The following is a 27,390-nucleotide window of genomic DNA, read 5'->3' on the forward strand; positions in this document are numbered from 1 at the left end:
TTTAAATTTGTATAAGTTAAGTTTGTATAAAGTAAAGTGTAGTAATGCGACATTACAGTTACTGTTCATCTTTGACCCCATTTGCCTCTGACCTTTTTAATCATACCCTGTGGTTATCTAACAATTCACACGACATTGTTACATGGGTGGTGCCACCATGAAAATGAAAACATGATGACAGGAACAGAGGCTGATCCTAGAGTATCTAGATACATCTAGTTGATGATACAACAAAGAAGGCATCTCATGACATTCAGAGAGTGAAATGGATTTAAGTCAGACACTGCTAAAATGCTAAAATTTGATGGCAGGGATTTGCTTGTTACAGAATGGTTCACTCTTATCAACCAACCCTGGAGTTAGATGTGATTAATCTTTAAGCGTGTTCTCAGAATGAAAAATCTTTCTCTTGCTCTCTTAACCCACACGATTCCCTCTCTTGCCCTTTCTCTCCAGAGTCCTCTGGGTTCCTAAGCTCCATGCTTAATGAATCCCAGAGTACCAGAAAGAGAAAGGAGACAGCGAGGGAACACCCTCCGCACCCTGGAGCCGGCCAGTGTAGGATACAACAGGTCCCTCGAAGTCTCCGCCTATATGCCTGATAACACAGTACCCAACCCCTATTCCAACCCTCAATCTTTCCTTTTGTTTCTCAGCCTGAACTTTACACTTCTTTGACCTTATGTTGTGATAAGTAATTTTCAATACTAAGGCTGAGTCACAATGTGGGATAGTCCCTGACAGATATCCAGAACTTTACCAAAATATAAAGTGTCTAGATTGCTTCACAAACAGCTCTGGAACCTGTGCAAAAGCCAGGTGCAGTTTGTCTTCCTGTCTGCCCTTGTGGAATTTTTACAGTTCCTATCGCTTTGCATCCCGGGGGCTGGAACAACCGAGGTTGCAGGGAAAGGCAAAGGACAGTCAGCGGGGAGATGACAAGAAGGGTCTCCCCTTGAGGGAAGTCACTGGTTACAACCTGCTGGCATTTGACCCTAAAAAGGAGAAACTTACCCTTCCTCTTTACCCACTATCAGTTCTCTTTCTGCATGCTTCCCCCAACGCCTGTGCCATCTTGTGTTTCTAAAGGCCACAGAGAGCCGCAATCAAAGATGTGAGCCCTTGGGGACAACTTTGAATTACTTGCCAGACATCACCTGGATGACATGAAGCAGCTGCACTCCCTACAGTAATTCCTAGTCACAAGATTGCTAAATGACTGATAAATCTCGCATTGGAGAGAGACATATTTGTTCAAGGTGTGTTTGGAAGAGACAGGCAAAGAATGTGCGTGATTTCAGATATTTGACTTCTTATGTTGATTCAAATATTTGATTTCTTGTTTGCTTCTTAGAGGAGGGTTAGGCTTGAGGAGAGCCAAAAAGAGCTCATAGAGCTCCATGATGCTTGAATCCCCGTACTTCCTGCTCAACCCAGTTCCATATTGCTCCAATGACGCCCAGCTGCAACCAATGAACATTCCAGCTTACTTTTTTCATCATTTCAAATTTCTACCATAAGCCCTTAAGAGCAACAGGGGCGGACCAAATATGGGAAGGAGATTGTGCCCTGAACTTAGCGTGACCTTAAAAGCAGCCCTGCTCCACAAGACCTCTGCTTTCTGCCCTAAAGAAGGGGTCTCTAACAGCAAGTGTTCTATGCATGGCTCAGGATTTTCCTCCTGGATTTTCTTCTTTGCACGCTTCCAATTCATCTTGCCATCTCATTTTCTTTTATCTAGTGCCCTTTTCCTCTGTGTTTTATCTCTTTTCTTCTTGTGGGGAAAGAGTATTTTGGATTTCTATAAGGGCTTGGCAGTTTGACAGAGCAATCAAGCCGTTCTTTCACTTTTCTTTTTTTTTTTTTTTTTTTGAACCGTCTATCTGTCATTGTCTGTTTCTTTAATTGGATTTTAGAGCAGGTCAGGCAGTGGATAGGGGATCAGGGAGGTTAGGGCCAAGGCTATCCAGGAATGGACTTATTTGCAGGGCAGAAACTTGATAGGAAGCTGAATTGGACTGAAGAATATATAGCGGCTCTATCTAGAGGCCAACAGGTTATCAAGTTCCTCTAACTCCAGAGGTCTGCTTCCATTTCCCTGCTTTATGCCGATAGCTCACTCACTCATGCTTGAGCAGTAAATCTTGGGTGTTGTGGAAGACATGAGAATGAATTGCTTACTCAGTAGGCTAGGTGTCCTAAAACATGATTACTACTGTCAGTGCATAAATGATTATTATTTCAGACTGTTTCAACCTCTCGTGACAGAAATGTGTAGTTCTCTGTTTTCTCCATATGGAGGATTAGGGTGAGAGGAAAGGCAAGGACTGTGGGGAGAATGGAGAACAGGAAGGAGGTGGATGAGTGAGGATCATTGCTAGTATATACAGGTTGAGCAAATGTGAGGAGGCAGGAGATATATCAGTCTGTGCTTAATGCCTGATGGATTTGAACACAACTGCAATCATACATGCCTACATCTAGAGACTAAAAATGCTAAATGCTTTTATGATCACGAAAGAAATTACAGATTTATTCTGAGAGTCTTTTACTGTGTCTCTATTGTCCTTTCATGTTATTTGCCTTTTCCTTCCGTCTGATGCACTAAACATGCCAAATTAAAAGACAAGGAAACAATAAAACTGCCTGTAAATAGTCATGAACACTTGGTTCATGGTTGGGCAGAGTTGTTGGTTGTAGCAAGCCCCCTGGTACCATTTCCTGACTGGAGCAATGGGAGGTTCTGGAATATGCTGGATGCCCATAGGAAGGGTAAAAAAGAGGGGGGAGGTGTGAAGCTAGGGGCAGCGTACGTGCCGCACAGCTTGAAACTGGTCCTGGAGGTGGAGACAAAAGGAACAGGATGCTGAGCGCCCTACAGGAATGCATACGCCCCGGCAGTATGTGCATAACACTCATCCCTCCCGCCCATATAACCACTTTGGAAAAAGAGAGCGATAGACTGAGAGAGAAAAAAAATGATAGACACAGAGAGGGCAGGGTCAGTGAGAAACTTCATTAGGGTGAAAGAACTTGGTGCATCTCTCGTAAAGGAAATGATCTCTGCAGATATAATTGTAGAGTAGAGTTGACTGTTGTTTCACGGTTTCTGGTTATCACAAGAATCAGGGCTGATCAACATGCCACCAGTTTGATTCACAGGACTCTGACGTGTGCACTTGAATGTTTACACTGTGCAGGATGTACCTGATTAACATGAAGTATAAAGTAAAATGACACATGAAAACACATGTCTACTGACACACTAAATAAACACAAAATAAATAATTTGGGCATGCACATCTGGGTTAATACAAATAGAACCAATCTTTAGAGCCATTCCAGACTCCCCCACCCACATACACATACATACAGTCATGTGTATGGACACATGGTCTAATTTGTTTTTATTTATAACTCAAATTTTCACGTAATAGTAAACTCATGAAAACTATGCAGCAACATATATGGAAGTATAGAAATTGCAATAAAATATGTTTAATCAAAACATGTAACATGGAAACTTCATAAGATTGCAAGTTTAACCAAGACATTTGAATTCACCAAAAAAAAGGAATAAGAAATTTTATATATATATATATATATATATATATATATATATATATATATATATATATATATATATAACAAAAAACTTGTTTTAAGTATTGCCACTCTTGCCTTGACAACAGCTTTGTACACTTATCAGGCAACTATATGAGGAAGCCACCTGGGATGCTTTTTGAATCATCTTAAAGTAGTTCTCATGTATGCTTGACACATGTTGGCGGCATTTCCTTCACTATCTGTTCCAACTCATCCATTTGTAAAGGCAAAACTTTTGATTACAGAACTAATTTGAATCATTTAAACAAAAGCCTTCAGAACAAACAGCCATAAGACATTTAAATCCCGTCAACGGTATTCAAACTTTTGACTGTATGTCTCCTTTGAACCAGCTGTTCCACATTGTTGTATCTTAAATGTAAGTTCCTATGAAAGCCTGTAAGCTAAGCTAACGTTCAAAAGCCCAGCTGGATTCCAGGCCTGTGTTGTACAGAATGCATGCCATCGTGTCAAGTGTTAGCCTGCCTGGGTGTTGCTTACAACTGTAACTTCCCCTAACCTGAGGGATCTCAATCTTCAAACATTCCTGAGTCTTAGTCACTGGTAACAGTTTTCATTGAAGGCACACAATACTTATATAAACCCTTAAGCAAGAGGTTTGGACAATAGCAGATTTTTGTCACCCTAGAGGCCCCTTGGTGCATTTGACTGTGTTCAATAACATTATAAAAAGGAACCTATTGCTAATCCAATGAAGCTTCGAACATGGAGGCCAAACCAGGCCAGGACACCCATCACAAATCTGGAGTTTTCCTCTCAGAGGAGTTAACTGAGAGATGTGGTTGATATAGAGAATTAAAAAACATGCATTTGTGTCATTCAACTATGTAAAGCACCAAACGTCACCTACTCGGCACGTGCGAGATGATCCAAGTGTGGGGGCACGACAGTGGGATCAGCGAGGAGGTAACAGGTGACAAAGAACAAACACTGGCTCCCTCCACTCATATGATCCGACACCACAGTGCTGCTCATTCCACTCGCACAGAACAAGCCCAGGCAGGTTGTCACGGCAACAGGGAGGGCACATAGTCTCACACTACCTGCGTCACCGGAATTCCATGTAAGTGTGTGTGTGTGTATACGTGAGTACGCTTTTATGCGAGAGGACTGAATAGTTCTTCATGTTGAATTAAAGCAGAAGAAGCCTCTCATCACCCACCTTGGAGAGAAAAGGCTGAGAACTTAAAATTCCCCTCACATTCATGTCCTTATGCTGAGCTGCCATTTTACTGCCGTTGGCTGGAATCTCAAGCAGTGTTTCCAGCAGTGCTTTAATTACAGATACTGGTTTGTGTCTTAAACAATGGGTTTATTTCAGAACCGTGTGACCCTGCCACTCATTATGAAGTAAAACAAATGTGTTGCATACAAATATAAAGGCAATTTTTTTTTTTATGTTCATACTGTTTGATATTACCCATTCTTGTTTGGTTGATGTAGTCAGTTGATGTTGACCAGACATGATTAATTCAGTGTTTTATGTTCGCGTGAAGTGGAGGCTTTGGGCTCGAAACCAGTTCCTAATTAGAAACTGGAGTTCAAATTCAACCATGCCCAACAACAACCTAATCATAATCAACAAAAACAACTGAACCACCACTTCATAGGTCACATGCAGTGTCACATGGAAGCTTGTTTTCCCCCCTCGGAGTACAAAATAAAAATTTCATGTGAGGTAAAGTTTAAAATAAGAAGTAAATTCAAATTGTCACAGCTTTCACTCTAAGGCTTCCATGTTGACTTGAATGTTTACAGTAATGCATATGTGACCCTAGTCCACAAAACCAGTCATCAGGGTCTATTTTTCAAAATTTATATTTATACATCATTTGAAAGCTGAATAAATAAGCTTTGATGTATTGATGTATGATTTGTTAGGATAAGACAAAATTTGGCTGAGATACAGCTATTTGAACATCTGAAATCTAAGGGGGTGTATATATATATATATATATATATATATATATATATATATCCCCCCTTAGATTTCAGATGTTCAAATAGCTGTATCTCAGCCAAATTTTGTCCTATCCTAACAAATCATACATCACACACACACACACACATATATATGTGTGTGTGTATATTGAGAAAATTGCATTTAACGTTGTCCAAATGAAATTCTTAGCAATGCATATTTGTAATCAAAAACTAAGTTTTGATATATTTACAGTAGAAAATTTCTAAATATTTTCATGGAACATGATCTTTACTTAATATCCTAATGATTTTTGGCATAAATGAAAATTTGATAATTTTGACCCATACAAAGTATTGTATGGCTATTGCTACAAATATACCCAAGCTATGACTGGTTTTGGGGTCCAGGGTCACATGTGAGCTTATTCATTGCAGTGACGCTGAACCTTGATAAATGAAAAAATGACATGCAAAGAACCTTGTGAAATATTAATCTAAACAAATTATGTTCAATGCCAACTCCTTAACGTTCACAAAGATAACCTGTTCCACAGAAACAATCATCGTTCTGGTCACCTGTTACACATGGTGTTCACAAACCTTCACATGTCCTGATATTATCAGTCAGTTATGTTATATTGAGGAGCAAACTGAAACCTGCCTTATCATTATGCATTGCACAATTATGCCACACTTAACTTGGAAGATTCTAATCAAGCGGACGCACACTACCACTTCCTTACTGTCAGCTTCAGTCAGTCTATTTAATTCCCCCCTTTCCCCCATTAAACTGCTTGATTAGATTCTTTCCAGAACAGTCTTTCCCAACGGTCTCTCACAGAGCTTAGTAGTAAACATCCACACAATAGCCATTCCAATGAAGGAGCTATTGTCGCTGAGAGTGTTTGCCTTCTCACAGAGGAATCTCTTTCTTTCAGGGCTAGAAGACTGTTTTTCCTCTTTCCTGCTTACCTCAGGGGTGGTCTGGTGGAGATAACCCAACAGAGAGGTGCTGATACAGATCAGATTTGGGAGAACTGGCTGGAGAATGGCCCACTAAAACAGTCGCAGTTGAGGGAGAAGGAGATAGTGGCAGGTCTGCCTTGGAGCTCTTTCGAAAACCTGATGAATGGTTTAGGGTGTGATTATGTAAAGAGATTTCAGGTAATGGAATAACTAGAGTAATGACTGGACTGGGTTAGTTATTGTTGGACCGATTTTAGCTATAGCTTGTCTTCATTTTAAGCAACCAGAAAATTACGACTACGACTACGTTCAGACATATGAACAAGATAATACAAGTCCTGTCTTTTTAAAACATGTGCTGCGGCCACTTTAATCCTGGGTAAAGCAATGTTTCACATTTGTGACTTAAAAAAAGGGTAAGTATATGATTCAATCCTGAAATATTATGAAAATACTGCTACAAAAGAGTGTTAAGAGATATGATGCTTTTGATGTGCTAACACTAAATGTGGTGCTAAAATTATTACAGTGAGTTGTGTAGCAAAAGACAACCAATCATATACTAAATAGTGCTTACTTTGGTTATTTAAACAGGTTGTGTGCCAGCATGCATTCATTTAACGTTACTGACTTCATTAATATGCAAATAAGAACATTGACCCAACTGTACAGTGAAATTTTGATACCTGAACACCCAAAATATGAACAGTGTGAAACATAGCAGGGTTTAGAATGGTTAGGGGTTAACAATTTCAAGTGGAAATAGCCTATTAATGTTGCCTGTTACATGTCAGTTGAGATCGATTGTTCTGGCGGGGCAGAGGATAATGTGCTGACAAGAAAACCTCATTGCTTAGATCTTTCCATGGTTTATCTACTCCAGGCACACTCTGTTGATGATTAACAATGAAATTTTAATCCATTCTTTGACATGATGCATTAAAGTTTATCTAAGGTCACCATGTTGAGTCCAAACCTGTTCTTTAATCTTTTTTAATTATGCAACTCAGCATGAACTACAGCTCTGATGTGTATATTGTCTCCGGGGTCAGTTATTAGGGTCAGTGACGTGCTTGCAATTATGCACTGATTCTTCCTTAATGTGATTTAAAACTAAGAACTTCCAGATACATATACACTTATTCTTTCTTTCTTTCTTTCTTTCTTTCTTTCTTTCTTTCTTTCTTTCTTTCTTTCTTTCTTTCTTTCTTTCTTTCTTTCTTTCTTTCTTTCTTTCTTTCTTTCTTTAATCACACATCTTTTTCAGACAATGAATGAATGAATGAATGTGTTCCAGAAGTTAGAGACCACACTGAAAAGAATTTCATTTAAATCTGGGGAATAAATGAATAAATAATAATAATAAAAAAAATATATATATATATATATATATATATATATATATATATCCGCATTGTTATATATATATATATATACGAAGAGTTCAGATGCAAAACCCTCTAAAAGCCATCTGAAATTTTCTTCTGAAATTAGCATTTTTATCAAGCTCCTGTGTTTAAGTTATTTCACTTTAATGGCAATGAGAAGAAACTATTCAATGACATTAAAGTGAATTTACTGAACATAAACACAGCAGCCAAATAAAATGCTAATTTTAAAGGAAATTTTCAGATGGCTTTTAGAGGGTTTTGCATCTGAACTCTTCATATATATATATAAACAAACATTCACACAAACAGAGCTGGGTAGATTACTTGAAAATTTACTGATTCCAAATTATATGACATTACACATTTTAGGTAATATATAATCAGACAGATTTTTTATTACTTTTAGATTACTCTTGACCTATCTCATTTTTCTCATTGAGTTAAATTGGATAATCTTGTACCATACTGATATCAAATGCAAAAGAAAAAGAAAATATGTAACATTTCTTTTTTATTACTATCATATTTAAACGTTTTAGACATTACATTACGTCAAGGTTTCACAAACTGGGCTTCATATAGGAAATTCGTGAACATGCAAATATATATATATATATATATATATATAAATATATAATACACTATATCTATATACACATACATAAAATCAGTGTGTGTGTGTGTTCATATCTATATGTATATATATATATATATATATATATATATATATATATATATAGATGTATATCTATCTATCTATCTATCTATCTATCTATCTATCTATCTATCTATCTATCTATCTATCTATCTATCTATATCTTGGAAGTTGTCCAAAGATTGTCCAAACCTCTTGCTTAAGGGTTTAAATAAGGTATTGTGTGCCTTCAATGAAAACTGTTACCAGTGTTTTGTCACCCTAGAGGCCCCTTGGTTCATTTGAGTGTGTTCAATAACATTATAAAAAGGAACATATTGCTAATCCAGTCAAGCTTCGAACACCCACCACAAATCTGAAGTTTTCCTCTCAGAGGAGTTAACTGAGAGATGTGGTTGATATAGAGAATTAAAAGAGAAAGAAAATATGCATTTTTTTTTATTTAATAATATAATCTTTGTTTACATTAATTAATACAAATACATTTGTTCATTGTTAGTTCATGTTAGTTCACAGTGCATAAACTAATGTTAACAAACACAACTTTTGATTTTAATAATGCATTAGTAAACGCTGAAATGAATATTAACTATTGTTTATTCTTAGTTCATGTTAACTAAAGTATTTAACTAATGTTAACTAATGAAACCTTATTGTAAACTGTTTCCTGAATATTGTTCAAATTGTTACTGCCTTTAGTTATTATTTTGAGTTTAAATATATAAATGCATAAAAACTCTATGAAATGTATAATTAATATTAAAAAATATTAAATAAAATAAAAAAATATATAGTCATACATTCATTCACAGACAATAAAATGGTTATAAATAATATGTATTCTTTAAATTCAACACTTAACATAATGCAGCCCACATTTTGCACCAGTTGTTTTCTTTATGGTGAAGAACAGGAAGGATTTACGGCAGTTGTGACGCTGTGGCTGATGCCACTCCCCCTTGTGCTTGATGCGTGACTGCGCTCAGTAAGTCACAGCGGTTATTTGAACTGATACGGCGGGGATTGTCACGACATCCGCCGCTTAAATGTGTAACACAACGCGCTGCCGTGAGAGGAGCCGAGTCGCCTCTGCGTTTCTCATGCAAATCTATTCACAGGGGCTCTTTTAAATCTCCCTTCCTCCATCTTTAAACACACAGACACGCACGAGTTCAGCTGTCTCCTTCAAAATGTACGTAAGCCTATCGCCTATTCTTAGCCAATAACCGTCGTGTTATGAAAGTAAATGAATGTAAGGTCATATCCCTGTCTCGTTTAATGTATTACGGGCTACATAACGCTCACCCCACTTCTCAGTTCTCTTTAAATGTGGGTTTATTTCCAATAATAGGCTGCTTGCTTAAGGCTGCCCAGCCAACGTCAGGTGACTTATACTTTATGGCACTCTCTCACGGAACTGGGACAATAAGTGAACAGCAGTCACGCCACTGATATGGAAAGCGACACACTGGCCATCAGCTTTAATTGATTTGCGAGATTGGGTTAACACACGTTTGCGTGCAGACAGCACGAAAAGACCATTTGGTGTTTAGGTTCCCTGGGAGGCACAAATCCCCCAGGACTGAGCGCGAGGCTGAACAGTTCTATGTGGAAACAAATAACAAACCTCAGCAAGCCTATTTATTGCACAAAGGAAAACATGCCCTAATAAATAACAGAATGAGTAAACAACAAAATAAAATGTTATCTGAGAAAATAGCGCGCACTGATATACAATTAAACATATGGCACACATTTTGACACACATTCATAGATTAATTATTTAACCCTATGGACAGCTGGCATGTGTTATTTATTTTTTTGGGGGTTATATAAACACTATTTATTTACACTTACAAATACTACACAAACACACACACACACATTAAAAATGAAAAATTTATTTAGTATATGTGCACAGGAATATTCCATTAACTGTCTAGAATTTTAAGCTTTCTTTCAGAATAAAGTAGGCCTATATATAATTTAACTAGACTATATGTTTGTTAAAAAAATTCTTCTTTTTTGCATAAAATAGCATAGTACTAGCAAAACTGTTTACAGGAGCTGTGCTGTTAACTGTTGTGGCAAAATAAAAATGACACCGCATAAGAGACAAACTCGCTCAATTGTCTTTTTCAAAGGTCTTATTTCTTGCAAGAAAGGTCAGACAGTCATACAGAAACACAAGTTGCTGCAGAGTGCGACAAAGAAGGGAGGGTTTCTTTCACCTTTATATCTCTTCCCCTTCAAGGTTACATCTCCTAACAACTGTACTTTTCCACACATTGTAAGAAAGTCAAAAACACATTCCACCATATCATACATCTAAGACTCGAGCCCTCATATTTAGGGACATGGTGACCTTCTAGGTCACAGACAGGCGTCTTTGGGTCTCCCAGTTGTTGAGCCCAACTTAGGCCTGCACGAACCCCTTGTCACCCATACATCTTATTCTTTAGGCCTCAAACCACAGTCTATGCCTCAAACCATATCTCATTCTGACCTCAAAGCAGTTCTAAGTAAAGCAGGCATTACACAATGTTCCTTAAGCATATGAATAAATTAATGCAAAATCAATAAAATTTATTTTTCTTCCACATTAATGAATCACAGCCTATATACTGCTTAAATATTTAATCTATGATTAAAAAACAAACAAACAAGAAACATGCTATGATTCTTTTTGTATATATGTGTGCATTTCTGTGTTATAGGCTATTTATTTGTCATAACATTTTATTACGTTGTTTACTCGGTCTGTTATATATAGTAGGGCATATTTTCCTTTATGCAATAAATAGGCTCTTTGAGGATTGTTATTTGTTTCCACATACAGCCTTTACTGAAATACACAATTCTAAAACAGCATTCATAATACCATAAACAGCCTAAATAAGTAACAGCAGAACAAAAAGTCAAATAACACCTCTACGAAAATACATGCATTTTACAAATTAGGCTCCTAAACCATTTTCATTTTTTATTTTTTATTCTAGACTCCACACATTCTTTCCGTCCTTTCACGGAAAATACCAAATTTACGCCACGGCACGCACAAAGGATCACACTCTCATAGTCATATCCTCACGCACGCAAACACACTCATTCAGTGACTCGTCCTTTCTGCAAGGTTCTATTTACATTACACACTTCCCCACACACATAGCGTGCCTGGATGAACTCAGCCCCCCAGGGCACACTGCCATTAAACAGGGGTCGCTCTCTCTGTTGGATTAACACATCAACCGATTAATAAGCAAGCAGTGTGCCAATACTGTTTAATATTCTAAATATAATATTATTATTATTAACAGCATTGTTTATTATTCAATCTTGAAAGGATAGAATCCAAAGATACGCATTACGAGCAGAAAGAGCTCTGCCCGGACGTTGCGTGTCTTCTAGGGTTTAGCGTAGAGAGACACATAAGGACGGGGTTTCGAGGATTTTCTCTCAAAAATCCCCTCAAAGCCCACTTGTTTTTATTTTTATCACACACAGCCTCTGTATTCTGCTGTAAATGCGGATCAGCCATCACGAAGAGACGCACACAGAGCAGTTGAGCTCATCTGCATATTTAGACAAGATTTACGATCAAACGCCACGCAACCTAGAGTTTATTAACCCATACTGTCAAGGAAGCGAAACATCGGCACGACAATATGTAAGGAGGATCCTTAAATAAAAGCTGTTACGTCAGTTTGTGGGTTGGGTAAATGAATCATGCGCATTCGCTCTGAGAATACTCACTCAGCCAGTTCAAACAGTTCAAAGAGCGTTCTATTCTTTACGATGTTTGCGTAGAAACGCGCGTTGTCGTCATGGTTACTGCGTAACGCTTAAGTTTCACCCTAAGGCGCGCTTTTCACGGGCATTGATTTAACGACTCGTTTTGTTACAAAATAATGGGTATGTAAAGACTTTTATATGTAATTATACATTTTAAATCCGAGTGTTTTCAATAAAATGTTGAAAGCTTTCAGACATGCCACCAAACATGTAGGTTCTTGTGTTCAAGCTAGCTTACACTTTTGCTATTCTGCTAATAGCGAAAGGATTTAAAATGAAACTCAGTGGGACTCCTAAATCTGTTTCATTGAAAGGCAAAAGTGTCATGGAATAAGAAGAAATAATATTATTGCTCTGGTTATATTAGCTTATGTGAGACAATGCCATTTTAGGATCATTGTGATACTGTTATGCTAAATATTATTTAATAGTATATACTACTTTGAAATAGTGTTTAGTTGTATAACGTTATTTGACGTTTTCATTTTATTTGTTATGTCTGTATAGTTTTTATTAATTGTTATTTCAGTTATATTTTAGTAAATCACGTTGAGCTGAATTAAAATGCGGAATGTTGCCTTAACAGCTAACTTAAGATGAATTAAAATACGTTTTTTATTTATTTAATTTAACGTTCATATTATATTATATGAGTTTCCTTTTTAATTGTTTTAGTTAACTACAATAATTCTGATATGTGATGGGTTGTATCTTAGTATCGCTGTCAGTAAAATTCATTAAAACTAGCATTTTTCTTGTGTCCTACAGAGGAGACACCTAGAGAGACAGCTGATAAAGACGAAATGGAGATACACATCCCTTCATACCCCCTACCCCTGGAAATACAGCAGGTAAACAACATTAATTTCACAGATTTTACACCCCTGCTGTGCAGATGTAATTGCATAGGTTCTCAGTTTTGTTGGTATTGTATTCCATTATAATTACATACACTTCACATCTCTGCATGATAGAGAGGGAAGTTTGATCCTTTGTGATCCGTTATGCTCAGGGGCAGTTGGCAAGAGATATGAGAAGATCTGCATTCATTCTGTCTGATTTATCAGGTGCCTCTGTGTCCTAAAGAGGTCATGTTGCACTGGGTCATTCAGAGGAGGTATATTATCAAATCCTACTTTGTGTAGTAAAAACATTTAGAGTTTCTACATTTGCCTTTTTTTCCACCTGCATTTTTCTCTCTCAACACCAAAAACCAGCCTACTTGTTAAACCAGTTTACCTTTTTTTATTTTGCTATTTAACATATAAAAGTTTGCTAGGGTGACAATATGGGAAAGCGTTGAAATACATCAGATCAGTATTTCTGAAATGCCAAATGATTTATTTCTTTAAAAGTAATGCAGAGAATGCCTTTTTTATTTAAAGTGTTATACCGCATATTTAAGACCGGTAGTCTCAGCCTCAGACGTCATGCGCACCGACCGTTGGCTGAACGTCTGATGCATATGGAACACAAAAGTGGAAACATTTCAGGAGTTTCAAAGTCGTCATTGGATTGGTTGAATTATACAGGATTTCCGGGAGACGTGTGTGTAGCGTTCTTTAACGTTCCGTCTGGAAATAAAGATGCTGTCACACCAAACCCCCTCACGAAAGAAGAAAGCTGTAGTGTTTACAACTGTGATGAGCACTTATCAGGATCAACTAAACGCTGGATTCTCAAAAGTATGTGAAATATTTAAAGTTCGTGGCATAGAATCTTTAAAATATGTCCGAGAGTTTTACACACCGGTCTGTTATTGTGGAGACATTTCCACACCCCGAAACGTGACGCTGAATGAACAAATTGTGATTGGTTGTTTGATATGTCAGTCAAACGGCCTCATGGGCGGGCCTTGGCAAATGAAACCATGAATTCCAGACCTTCAGCCGTCAGTCTGAAGGTCTGACTATGCGAGACTAGTTTACCGGGAACATCAGCTATTTATATGCATAAGAATATTTTTACTCTCTGATTCAACAAAGGAACTGAAACTCAAGTCAGTGAGATACCAAACTACGCTCACCGACCCTTTTTTTTGGATTAAGTCATGTGCACATTTTGCCCTAAGATGCCCTTGCTTTATGAAACGTCTTTACATAGGGAGGATCCCATTTAAATGAACTCCTTTTTAGTATTGTGTTCCGTGTCAGATTCATGGCGTGCCACTCACAGGGTAAACACAAGGTCAAGAACGCCTATTATTATCCTTTGGCTATGAACAATTAATTTAGCTATTTTTATAAGCCTCTTAAAAGTGTTTTTCACACAAATAATTTTTGTCTCAGATGTCAATCAAAAATAATAAAGTGCAGTTGACATTTAATAAACACATATACACATACTCTAACTTCTCTTTTATTAATAAATTCTGATTCACTTCCCTTCTTGTTTTTTCCTCCCTGGCTTTAACTCACATCTGCCTGTTTTAGGATTTTCAGCCTTTCCTTTATTTATTTTTGATGTTAGCGTGGCAAGTGGCTCCAGTGTGACAAGAGATGTGATGGAGATCCTACTGAGTCTCACTCTGGTGCCTCTCTCTAGCTCTGCTGCTCTCTAAATAATGAATTGGACAAAAAACAGCCACATTTTTTCTACCTTGGGAGACATGGGGGGATAATGGTGGCATGTGTTGCCTGTTTAATGGGATGATAGTATCCTCAGCTCCCCCCGCTGCTCACCCTCTGTGCACAAACAACACCTTCTCTCATCTCTCACCTGTGCATATTAGGCTGGGTTAAAAACAAACACTCATCTAGTGCAAAATGCAAGTATATTTTGGCTTTGGTGTGACAATAACATGTGAATAGCTGGTAACTTAATCAGGAACTGCAGTATAAAGCATGTGGTTTAAACGGCAAGAATGATCTTCCACTTTTACCTTAGTGGAAAATTTGCCTTCAGAGGTTTATTGAGGATGTCTAAAGATTTTTGTTTTCCATCCAGAGCTCCATATGGTGAAACATACGTGAACTATTACTCATGTTAAGCCATGAAAACGCAAGTTTAAATGTTTTTATTAGAGGAAGCATTTCAAGTAGAGACGGGCTCAGACTTTTCACAAGTCTCTGATTAAAGTCAAGTCTCAAACCCTTTATGGTAATTGTTTCCCCAGTATCTGGAAAATCATTTTATATATTTCTTAATTATATTTCTAGAGATTTGCTTGTTCATTAAGTTATACGTCATGCATACACACTACCATTCAAAAGTTTGGAGTCAGTCAAGCTGTTAGTACTTTTATTCAGCAAAGACACATTAAATTGATCAAAAGTGACATAAAGACATTTATAATTTTACAACAGTGTATTAAACAGCTCAAGTGTGTGATAATAATAAGAAATGTGTGTTGAGCAATAAATCCACATTGGAATGATTTCCAAAAGATCACGTGACACTGAGTGCATTGCAAGAATAAACTGCATTTTAAAATGTATGTAAATATAAAATAGAAATCAGTTATTTTAAATTGTAATAATATTTCACAATATTACTGTTTTTACTGTGTTTTCAACCAAATACATGAAGCCTAGGTGAGCAAAAGGGAACTATTATAAAATCATTAAAAAAAAGCCTGATCACAAACGTTTGAATGGTACACAAAATTAATGCAGATTCATTTTTATACATTGACTTAAATATATATGACACTGTGAGGGATACAGTGACCTCTGTTTTGTTACAAAGAGGAAAATATGTAATACTGTATAATAATATATAATTATTATCATTATGAAATAATATATATTTTAATCGAAAGTATAGTTTCATGGCTAAAACTCAAAGCTTGAATGAAAAAAGCCATAGCAGAAAAAGAATTGTTCTTATTATTTTTCTTTCATAAGAACAATAGAGAACAATGCTCCCAGCTTGTCAGTCTCTGTGTGCGTTGGGCTGTAGATCAACATGCGGTCAAAGGTGATTCTTCTCAGCCACTGCCCTTCTTCTCCCTCCACGCGAGGAAGTGTGCGTGAAGGCGGAAGAGGAAGGAGGGAATTGGGAGAACTCATCCAGGCGTCAAATTCACCCATGACTGCTGAAGGCCATTGTCTGCCCCCTCCCTGCCCCAAGACCTAGTCTACACCTCCCCCATTTCCCTGTCAACGGCCATCCTGCTGTCATGTAATGTGTTGGCACTGTGGGTCCAGATGAGAATCTCAGCATCGGCTTATGGTACAGTGAGCACCACGGGGGGTCTTTATCTCCCTGAAAATCCACAATGCTGCAGTCACGAACCGTCCTCTCGTGCTCCAATCACACACTTGCTCGGAAACATAATTTAGGGAAATTAGGGAAAAATCAAGGAGAAATTCCTTAGCTGCTTACTTGATCAGCAGTGTCTGTGACTATTTAATGGGTAGTAGGAGATGAGAGAAGATCAAAAACAAAGAAAATGACTCTGGAGCCAGTTGTTCTGGATTCTGGAGTCTTAACAGGGTTGTTCACCCCCAAATTTTTATTATTTACTTACAGAGCCATAACTACCATAGACAATAACAAATGGCCAAATTGTCCCCAATATTTGATGTCCTTATTCTGATTCTTGTTAGGATGACAAAAAGTATTTAAAGTTAAACTCTGTTCTAACTGCAGTCTATGTATATATATATATATATATATATATATATATATATATATATATATATATATATATATATATATATATATATATATGAATTTGTTCCACAGAAGCATCAGTAAACAGTCAATGGCATTTCATTTAGAAAAAAGAACTGTTGTATAAATGCAATATAACATTCGTAGCCTTGTGATTGGTATATGTATATATATATATATATATATATATATATATATATATATATATATATATATATATATATATATATTTATATACTGTACACACATATATACACACACACACACACACACACACACACACACACACACACACACACACTAATTTAATCCCTATTTAATATATATATATATATATATATATATATATATATGACCTTGAAAGCTGTCCAAATGAAGTTCTTAGCAATGCATATTACTAATCAAAAATTAAGTTTTGATATCTTTATGGTAAGAAATTTACAAAATACCTTCATGTAACATGATCTTTACTTAATATCCTAATGCTTTTTGGCATAAAAGAAAAATGTATAATTTTGACCCATACAATGTATTGTTGGCTATTGCTACAAATATATCCTTGCTCCTTGTGACTGGTTTTGTAGTCCAGGGTCACATATAATGATGCTATTTAAATAAAATGACATTTCATAGTCAAATTCCAAAAAGACAACAACAACAACAACAACAACAACAATAATAATAATAATAATAATAATAATAATAATAATAATAATAATAATAATAATAAACCCAGTTCATCCAAGTCTTGAAACTATAAAAGAGCTTTATGGGATGAAGCGAGAGATTTAAAAGGATTATTTACTAAAAATCTTCCCATCACAGTGAACAACAACTAATTTATTTCTGTTTCTCCTTTTGTATTCAATAAAAAAAATACAACAGAGGTTTGGAATGACACAAAAGTCAAACAGACTTGCATATCACAAAGGATCAAATGTTTTTTTTTTTTTTTTTGTGTGCAATTTCCTTTTAATACTGCATAACATTTATATATATATATATATATATATATATATATATATATATATATATATATATATATATATATATATATATATATATATATATATATATATATATATATATATATGTATGTATGTGTGTGTTATATTGTTACTTAAAGTACACATGCAGGTGTAGTTCTGTCTTTGGTCAAATATCTTTGTGTCCCAAATGATTTAAATACAGATTTATCAGAGGAAATTTATAACATGTTGCTTTGTGTAACGGTTAAGGGGGGTGTGGTAATTTGTGGAGGTACTCGGGGTATGTTGCGTGCCTGTAACACTGACCCATTTCTGACACAGGATTTGATGGAGGCAGATGAGAAGAGGGGAGGGGAGAGTCGAAAAAACAGATTAGGGGTCTGTTTTTGAAGACCATGGCACGTAAACTGCTCTTTCCTACCCGGTGTGCATGAGACGATAACTGGTGATGCTTGATGAAGGCAGAAAGGTTCCATTTAAATTAATTATGCCTCTTTCCTTGATAAGACCTCTGCTGTTATTTTCAGCCCCCCTGCTATGAGTCATATGTTTAATTCATCTTGTCCTAGGGAATTGTGGTAAGGGCCATCATATCGATTAAAAAGACATAAAATAGGCTTATTTTGGCTTCGAAATGACCTTAAATGGGAAGTGTGTAATTTCTGCACAACTAGCAGCATTAAAAAGAACTGCAGTCTATTTGTTTTAGCAATTACAGCAACAGTGGCATGACTTGAGACTGCCTGTGTTTGTCAGACAATGGAAATAGAGGACCTATCTGAAGTCATTATTTTTGCAATTTTGCTAATAGCACAGAAATTACACACTGCGTCTTTCATTTGACTTTTAAAAACATGTGACCGACATGACCTGTCAGTCAAACACTTTCTGAATCTGAAAGTGTGATTTTTCTTTTATTCACTGAAGGTTATACAAAGTGAACTTTTGTATTTTTCCCCTGAGAAGGGATGTAGAAACAGGCCCTTTCGTGTCTTGAAGTATCCATCCAGCTCGGTACTAGGTATGTGTGTAAGCATGTGTGTAAGGAGGGCAGTGTGTATGCATAAGTGTGTTTGAGTGCTAAGTGGATGTGTCAGTGCCAGGGGGAAAGGCCTCCCCGAGGGCCATCACTGTCATGGGAACACGTTCCTACTGGTGGCAGACATCCTCCCCTGAGGCCAGCATGTGCGTGTGTGTTTAAGCCTATGCATGCGTGCCTGTCTCTGAATGCGTGAGGGAGAGAGAGCGGGGGGATCAGGGCGTTCAGATTTCGTGCAAATGTTCGCATTTCTCCGGGAGGCAGAGGATTGCGTGTGTGTGTTTAGACAGTTAGGTAAGCAGGATCACAGACAGGCTTTAACTGAGACGAGGTCAAACTCATAAAGCCTAGTGCTGCATTTGTGTGTATGTGAAAAATCCATCCATGATCACCGTATGATTGATTAAAGAAAAAGTGAGAGAGGTTTAAAAAAATGACTTATTTATGAGTCTATGAGCTGATCAGCACAACAGCCAACCTGAAAATAAACACAGAGTGAACTGGTGAAAGATGGAACGATACAAATGCAAATAAATCTTTTGGTTTCTCCGCTCAGCAAGAACATCTCTATCACTTCTCTTTTCACAAGCACTATAATCAGAAAGAGTCGCAGACCGTATATCTTTACAGTAAAATGACTGACGCACAGCTGCATGCCCGGCCATCATGAACACATGATCTCTTACAGTAAGTGTAAGAGAAACTGAGGACACAAAAAATGAAACTGCTGTGTCTGCTGTGTCTCTTCTGTTAATTGTTGCTTGTAGTCACAAACATAAATGAAAGGGTAACACATTGCCAGCATTGTGCTGTTCAGATCAAGGTTTAGTGTGCTTTGGTGTGGCATTTGCAATGACAGATCTCTTTCAGTCCAGGGAGGAGTTGCAAGGCTGGGTTGTTTGGCATTCTCAGAAGTTCATTATAAAGCTGCCACTGGATTCAGTGAAGTGCAACGATGTATAGAGCTGACTTATATGATAGCGCAAATAAGGTCTTTGAAATGTAAGCAATGACTAATTTTCGCTCTCTGGACTTCTGGCAGTTTTGGGTGTGTGTGCAGTGGTGTTGCTAGGTTTGTGACAGATGGGTAGATAGTTGGGTGATAGATGGATAGATAGGTAGATAGCTGGGTAGATAAATGGGTAGATAGGTAGATGAGTAAATGGATGGGTGGATAGATCAATGGTAGATGGATGACAGGTCGGTATGTGGTAGATGTGTAGAGCGCTAAGCGGATGTGTGGGTAGATGGATGGATAAATGGGTAGATGAATGATGAATAGATAGATAGATAGATAGATGACGGATGGATGTATGGATGTACTGATAGATGGATGGATGGATGTATGGATAGATAGATGGATGGATGGATGGATGGGGAGATAGATGTGTAGAGCGCTAAGCGAATGTGAGGGTAGGTAGGTGGGTAGATGGATGAATAAATGGGTAGATGAATGATGAATAGATGGATGATGGTTAGACGGATGGACAGATAGATAGATCTATAGATAGATAGATAGATAGATAGATAGATTGGTAGATGGGTAGATGGATTGGTTACAAGGGTAGACAGATTTGTGACTATTTGTGATACGTTGACTGTGTTTATATTTGTGTTTGTGTTCAGATGGATCATTCTGAGAAGGCCTGTCGTTACTGTGGCGTAAGTTATTTGATCCTCCATGAGTTCCAGCGCCTGCAGGAGCATTTGCGGGAAGTCGAGAAAGAGCTGGAGCAGGAGAGAGGAAGTGGGGAGAGAGAGAGAACCCTGAGAGAGGAGCTCCAAGAAGTCTACACTCATCTGGAGGAGCTGAAAGCATCTGTGCTTCAGCAGGAAGAAACGTGAGTCTCAGTCACAGCTCCATGACTGCACATATCTCATTACTCTATAAGGCTGATGATACACTGGGCAACTTTTTGAGCAATGTTGCTGTCAATGGGCAACCAGGTGAGGAACAGGGCCTACGACCGATCTAAAATATCCAGATAGAAATTTGTTACCTATTCTCAATGGGAAAGTGCCCAAGCGACATGCTCAAAAAAAGCTGACAGACAGATTTGCTCAAAAAGTTGCCCCATGTATCATCAGCTTTACATGAACATAAATGTGATTTTCAGGTTTGTTCTGGTTTTTCATTGGTGCTCTCTACTAACAGTAAACTTACAGTCTACTTACAGGCACTTCAGCCATGGGTATTGAGGGTGGGAGAGAGCGCTGTTCATTCACTCCCCACCCACCGACAACTCCGTGCTGGCAGGAGTTGTCAGTGGGTGGGGACCGAAGTGCCCTTGAGCAAGGCACTAATAAAACCCCCCGTTGCTCCCCGGGCGCTGGATATAGCTGCCCACTCCTCCGGGTGTGTGTTCACGGTGTGTTCATTTCTCACTGCTGTGTGTGTGCACTTGGATGGGTTAAATGCAGAGCACCAATTCCGAGTATGGGTTACCATACTTGGCAAATGTCACGACTTTCACTTTCACTTTCACATCAGTATTAGGCCTATGTGTTGCACACATACTGCATCCCTGGTGCCTGAGATTCATTTAGGTGAATCCCATATTGATGGGATACAGCATTCATCTGGTGCATGAGCCGTCTAGTGCTGAATCCTCAAAGTAGTATGTTTACATTCTTTGTATAGAGAGATAATCTTACAATTTTCTCCCATGGCACTCCAGCATCATAGCAGGTTTTGGACTGGCAGCCAGTCACCTCTAACATTTTCTTCAGAAAGTGTAAAAATCCACTGCAGTAAACCATCAAAGAAACTTACGGCAAATAGAGAGACTTTTTACATCAAATGCCATCTTCCCCTTAAAAATGTATAACCTGTCAGTTCTGCAGAGGAACTATGATTTTATACCACCTATTTTCCTCTTGCTCCTCTCTGTGCTCTTTCTGTCACCCGCTGCAAAGCGGTTAAGCACTGACAGGCCAAAATATATGAATTCACTGATGTAGAACATCTTACACCCACTGCATAACATACATTCAGTCTTTCACTTCATACAGCATCCACATACCGCTATCCTAGAGCATTTATGGTGCTACAGTGTGGATTCACACATCATCCTATCCAGTCAAACTAGTTAGGGAGTCAGGTTCTGACTAAAAAACTAATTTTAATATACTAGTCAACAGGTTTACAAGCATATATTGGTGTGTCAGTTTGTAGACACAGAACTTTGTATACAGAATGGAGTAAAATGGGTCCAAGACAATGTTTTTATAGGTGGGCTTCTCTGGGATATACCCTAGAGCAGTGGTTTTCAAACTTTTTAGCTCCAAGGCCCCACATTGTCTAAGACAGTTGAGAAAGGCTCCTCAAGTACGCTGAGTTATTTCTGGTACTTCTGCTGTAATGACACAGCTTCTTACGTAAAGGGCAATATATTAAAATAAGTATACATTAAAATAAATAATATAATTATAAACATATATATATTTTTTTTTTACGTAATTTCCTAAACCTAACCTGACATGAAGTTTCATTAACATGTTCTTCAGGGTTTACATTCTTAGCCACAAATTAATTTACATGACTTTTGAAGTAATTTGTCATTATACAGAAATAGCCATTTGTCAGTCATTTTGACCCAATAAAATATTTTAGACTTTGACTAGAAAAAAAATGTATGATTCATTATACAAATTTTCATGATATTTTTAAGATTGTATACATTTCAGTGACTTTTCCAATTATAGAAATCAGAGTTTTGTGGAACCCTGGTATCAGTAAAGTTAGGAAAATAATACCAACTACACCTTGATGTTTCTTTTATATTTTAAAGCTAATTTTGTTGCATCAAATGTTTTTTTTTATTATATTATTAATTTTTTTTTTTTATTGTTGTGATGAGGTCGTAAAAAATTTAGAGAACTATTGTTATTTTTATAGAACATTCAAATGTTATGTTTAATTATTAAAATATTTATGGAAAATTTCATACCGAAACTTCAAGTAAATGTTTGGGAATCCCTGCCCTGCAGGACCTTAGTAGGGCCCTCTCATCACTGGCCCGGGGGAATCCAGGCCCCTGATGTGTATGAATACACGTGTGAGTGTGATTACTTTATGTATATCTGTTTGTGTATATTTGAATAGTTCCTCATTCCCTGAGCTCCTTAGCTCTGGTTTCTCTCGTGAGTCACTATGGGAGAGACGTGCATGCGTACGTCTTCTCTTCCAGCTGACGTGAATGCCAGGCATAATTATACCACCACAGCAATCAGAAATAAACCTCTCAACACCTACGCCTCTGCAGCTTAGCACAGACAGAAATTCAAAGAATGAGGAGAGAGGTGCAAAGCGAGTGTGTGATTGTGGATCCTATTTCAGCTCTCTCTCCCGCTGTTGCTGATAATTATAGCAGGTTGTGTTGTCCGTGTAAGCTCACGAGAAAAACCAAACAGCACAGCAGTCGTGCTTCTAGATCGGCCCCAACTGATTCATTCATACCCAACACATTCCAGACCCGACACGACAGAGCAGCGGGCATACGCGTGTGTGTTTGGGTTGTGTGTTTGCTAGTGGCATGTGGTGGACTTCTGAAATGAAGACTCAAAATCACTTCTCTGCTTTTTGTTAGTCCATTTTAAATGGCAGTTGCATTTTCTAGGAGGGGATGTTGAAGATGTTTTTGAACAGGATAGTGATGTATGTATATATATATATATATATATATATATATATATATATATAAGATATATATATAAATTAATACAGCAAAGACATTTATAATGTTAAAAATATTTCAAATGAATGCCGTTCTTTAGAGCTTTCTATTCATCAGAAAATCCTGTTTTCACAAAAATATTAATAAGCAGCACACCTATTTTCAGCAGGGATAATAATAGGTTTCTTGATTACCTTCAGAATGATTTCTGAAGAACTGTGTGAAAAGTAGTGTTGCCAAAAAAATAAAAATAATGTAGATTTAAAAATAATTTTTAATACTATTTTATTTTATTTTATTACAGAATCATTCTTATTTAGTTTAGCTTATATTTATTATAACTAAATTGTTCACCTATTATTTTACATTCCACCAGTCACGGGGCCTTTATTTTGACAAACTGAGTGGTCACTTAAAACCAGCTGACTCACGGATGATAATTTCAAATCATTTCAAACTAATTTTGATTCTGATGAGACTAAAAGTGTTGATATCTCAGCAGGTAATGCTGGGTTCACTCTGCACAATTTTAAAAGTAGTTGGATTCAGACTGATTAGCACATCTGTTGCAAGATGAGCCAATCACAAAACCAAGGCACTGGCTTCTTTAATCTGACTCGTCATCTATATTTTTCTTATTGTTTAGGGACCTTATGAAAATATTTGCTCAAGGGTTTTGAAAAGATGTTTTGGATGAAATTCGAGAGCTTTCTGACACTCCATAGACAGCAAGGCAACTACCACTTTCAAGGACATTGTTAAAATAGTTCATGTGACATCAGTTATTCAGCCTTAATTTTATGAAGCTACAAAACAACGATTGCTTCATTTCTGTGTCAGTCTTCGACGTGTGTTCATGAGAGTACCACAATTTACCACATCTCTCGTGAACATGCGTCGAAGACTGACACAGAAGTGAAGAAATTGTTAAATAAAGTCTTTCTTTTTGTTTTCTTTGCGCACAAAAAGTATTCTTGTAGTTTCATAAAATTAAGGTTGAACCACTGATGTCACATGGACTATTTTACAGAAGTCCTTGCTACTTCTCTGGGACTTGCACGTGGTAGTTTGGTTGCTGTCTATAGAGGGTCAGAAAGCTCTTGGATTTCATCTAAAATATCATAATTTGTGTTACGAAGATGAACAAATGCCTTACGGGTTTGGAATGACACTAGGGTGAGTAATTAATGACAGAATTTTTATTTTTGGGTGAATTACTCCTTTAAATAAAGGTGTGATAAAATGGGTCACAGCTTAATATTCCAGTGACAAAACATTTTTGTTTTAATCAGCTCTAGGCCTAGTTGGGACTTTCAGTTTGACTTTGGTTTTGTGACCTGCTAGTGAACCCTCTGAGGTGACACAAAGCAAAACTCAAAGCTAGAGAAAAGGAAGAGGCAGATGTGAGATGGCAGTAAATGGGTCGTGGGAGAGAGGGCATGTGGTAGATGTAGATAGTTTAGTGGGCAACAACATCCGTGACAAGGGTGTGAGAATGGTGCAGGCAGGGTTCCTTTGAAAAAAAGAAAAAAAGAAAGCATCAGCTGGTATATGATTAAAATGGAATTCTAATACATATTTTAGAGTTACAGCTATACAGGGACCTTTCAACCAAACAAAATTATGTTAAATTTGAAGTGCATCATTTTTACACTGTTGTCGTCAAGCATATGCATGCATCTTTATGTGTGTATGTGTGCGTGTGTGGCTTTCGCAATGATGTAGATTTATCGGGCTGACAGCACTGTACTGGCTTTGGTGGTTTTTCACTTCCTCATAGTGCAACACTCAGCTGTTGAGAGCTTGATACCTTGGTATGTCTTGCACGCATGTTTACCAAACGCTCTGTATCTGCGGGGAGCCTGTGAGCATGGCTACACCTCTGTCAGTGTGAGGGTTAATGTATTTGCATCTCTGTTTGATTGCATATGTGTCACAGCCACCATGAAATGCGCATTTGCACGTATAGCACGCAAGCACAAAGACACGCTTTTTGTGTGTGGTTGGCGCAGGAAGTGGAAGAGGGCAGTATATAAGGGTGCTATGTTTCTCCATATGCTTTTCTGCCCAGCAACTACACCAAAAACACATACTTACACATTCTAATTAGGATCTGAAATATAAAAAGATTTTAATGTTTCACAAACTCACATGAATCGAACGCTTACTTATTCAGATGCTGTTTTCTCCTTGTCATATCAAGGTGTGAACATGCTTTACTCGATGGTAGATTATTTACTTGCTAATGCCTGTTTGCAAGGGCTCTCAGTGATGACAAATGCTTTTGTTTTTGTGAAATTATGTCTGACAGCTTCAATTAGTTTTGAGATATTAATGTTGAAAGGGCCGAGCTGTGCTTAGCTTTGTTCTCACCTTAACTAATGGACATCGACAGGCCAGCTGTGGTACCTGCTCTTCAAAAATCATCCTACAATCTTCACATGTGGGTTTTTCAGTTAATATTATTATTAAAATAATCTACGCTGTAAAAGATTATTTGATCAGTAAGTCAAGTCAACATTTTCCTTTAATTTAACTCATCAAATAAATTTGATTATAAAACATTTAAGGTAGCAACTATATACTTGTTTTTTTTTTTTTTTTAAGTTGGAGTGTTTATTTAGAATTCACTTAGTAGGTTTTTATTATTATGTTATCTCAGATGCTTTGTATGTGGTCGCTAAGCCAGTGAGCAGTGGAGCAGTTCCTGTTTTCTGTCTGTGTGAGTTCAGATGGAGGTCACACAACGGTTTCTTTCATTATTGATAAGTGGTTCTTCTAGTTGTGCGAGTGTGTGAATTTAAATGACCCCCTGGGTCTCCCTGTAGGGCTTAAGTAAGACCCCATCAGCATGGTATCATTAATGTAGTTTTGAAAGAGGTTAAAGCCCACTCACGAGTCCCCAACACGCCCACAGGGCATCAGTATCCATGTCAGATTTATGTGATTGACAGGGTCAAAAGATCAAATGATGCATGATGGGATTGGATTTATGGATGAAGACTGATGAGGTCTGGGTTTACAGAAGAGATTCATCTAGTTCAAGTCTGTCTGGGGCCCTACAGGGGACCTGCAGGTTTAAAAAGGGAGCATGTAGAATGTAAATCAGACTCTTTTGGCTGTTTGTGATGGTGTTCTTGATTGTCAGAAGAGGCTCTGACTGAGTCAATGGAATGATTAGAGATTCAAATCAGGCCTGTGTCATGCCACTTCAACACAGAACTGCCCTAAACGCTTTCCTTTGATGTGCTGCATTATGATTTATTTACAGCTTATAAGCTAAAAATGCAAAGCATCTTTTAGAAATGGAAAAGGGGATAAATAGCCTTTGGTTTTTCATGTTGTGATTATGAAAATCACACTACCGAGTCTCTGCACTACAGTAATAATTACTCTGAAACACATAAACACTGTAAAGAGACCAGTCTTTTAATTAATTAATTATCATTCTATTATTTTATTCATTTATTTTAATTATTATTTAATTATTATTAATTATATATACTTTGCTATTATATTCTGTTAATAACCCAAGCTAGCTTTTTTATTTTTTATTATTATATAAAAAAGAAATACACTACGGTTAAAAAAAATGCTTTATAAATGTATTTTATTTTATTTTATTTTGTAATTTTTTACTTTTCTATTCATCATACAATCCTAATATATATACAGGTGCATCTCAATAAATTAGAATGTTGGTGGGTTTTTGCTA

The 27,390-nt window shown here is 37.2% G+C and overlaps 1 protein-coding gene across 2 annotated transcripts in view; it reads left to right on the forward strand.

Annotated features, from left to right (window-relative positions):
* The first annotated feature begins 9,515 nt into the window (after positions 1 to 9,515).
* lekr1 (leucine, glutamate and lysine rich 1) overlaps positions 9,516 to 27,390 on the forward strand; it is a 104,956-nt gene continuing 87,081 nt past the window's right edge. Inside the window, exons 1-3 of one of the 2 annotated variants that reach the window (XM_042743821.1) lie at positions 9,516 to 9,754; positions 13,123 to 13,205; positions 20,626 to 20,840. In XM_042743821.1, the coding sequence (XP_042599755.1) occupies positions 13,158 to 13,205; positions 20,626 to 20,840 (263 nt within the window). In that variant the 5' untranslated portion in view covers positions 9,516 to 9,754; positions 13,123 to 13,157. Of the gene's footprint in view, positions 9,755 to 12,202; positions 12,475 to 13,122; positions 13,206 to 20,625; positions 20,841 to 27,390 lie in introns of those variants that run through there. The other variant, XM_042743820.1, reaches the window with a different exon arrangement.

This window comes from Cyprinus carpio, chromosome B18, assembly GCF_018340385.1.
Source record: "Cyprinus carpio isolate SPL01 chromosome B18, ASM1834038v1, whole genome shotgun sequence".
Classification (NCBI taxonomy): domain Eukaryota; kingdom Metazoa; phylum Chordata; class Actinopteri; order Cypriniformes; family Cyprinidae; genus Cyprinus; species Cyprinus carpio.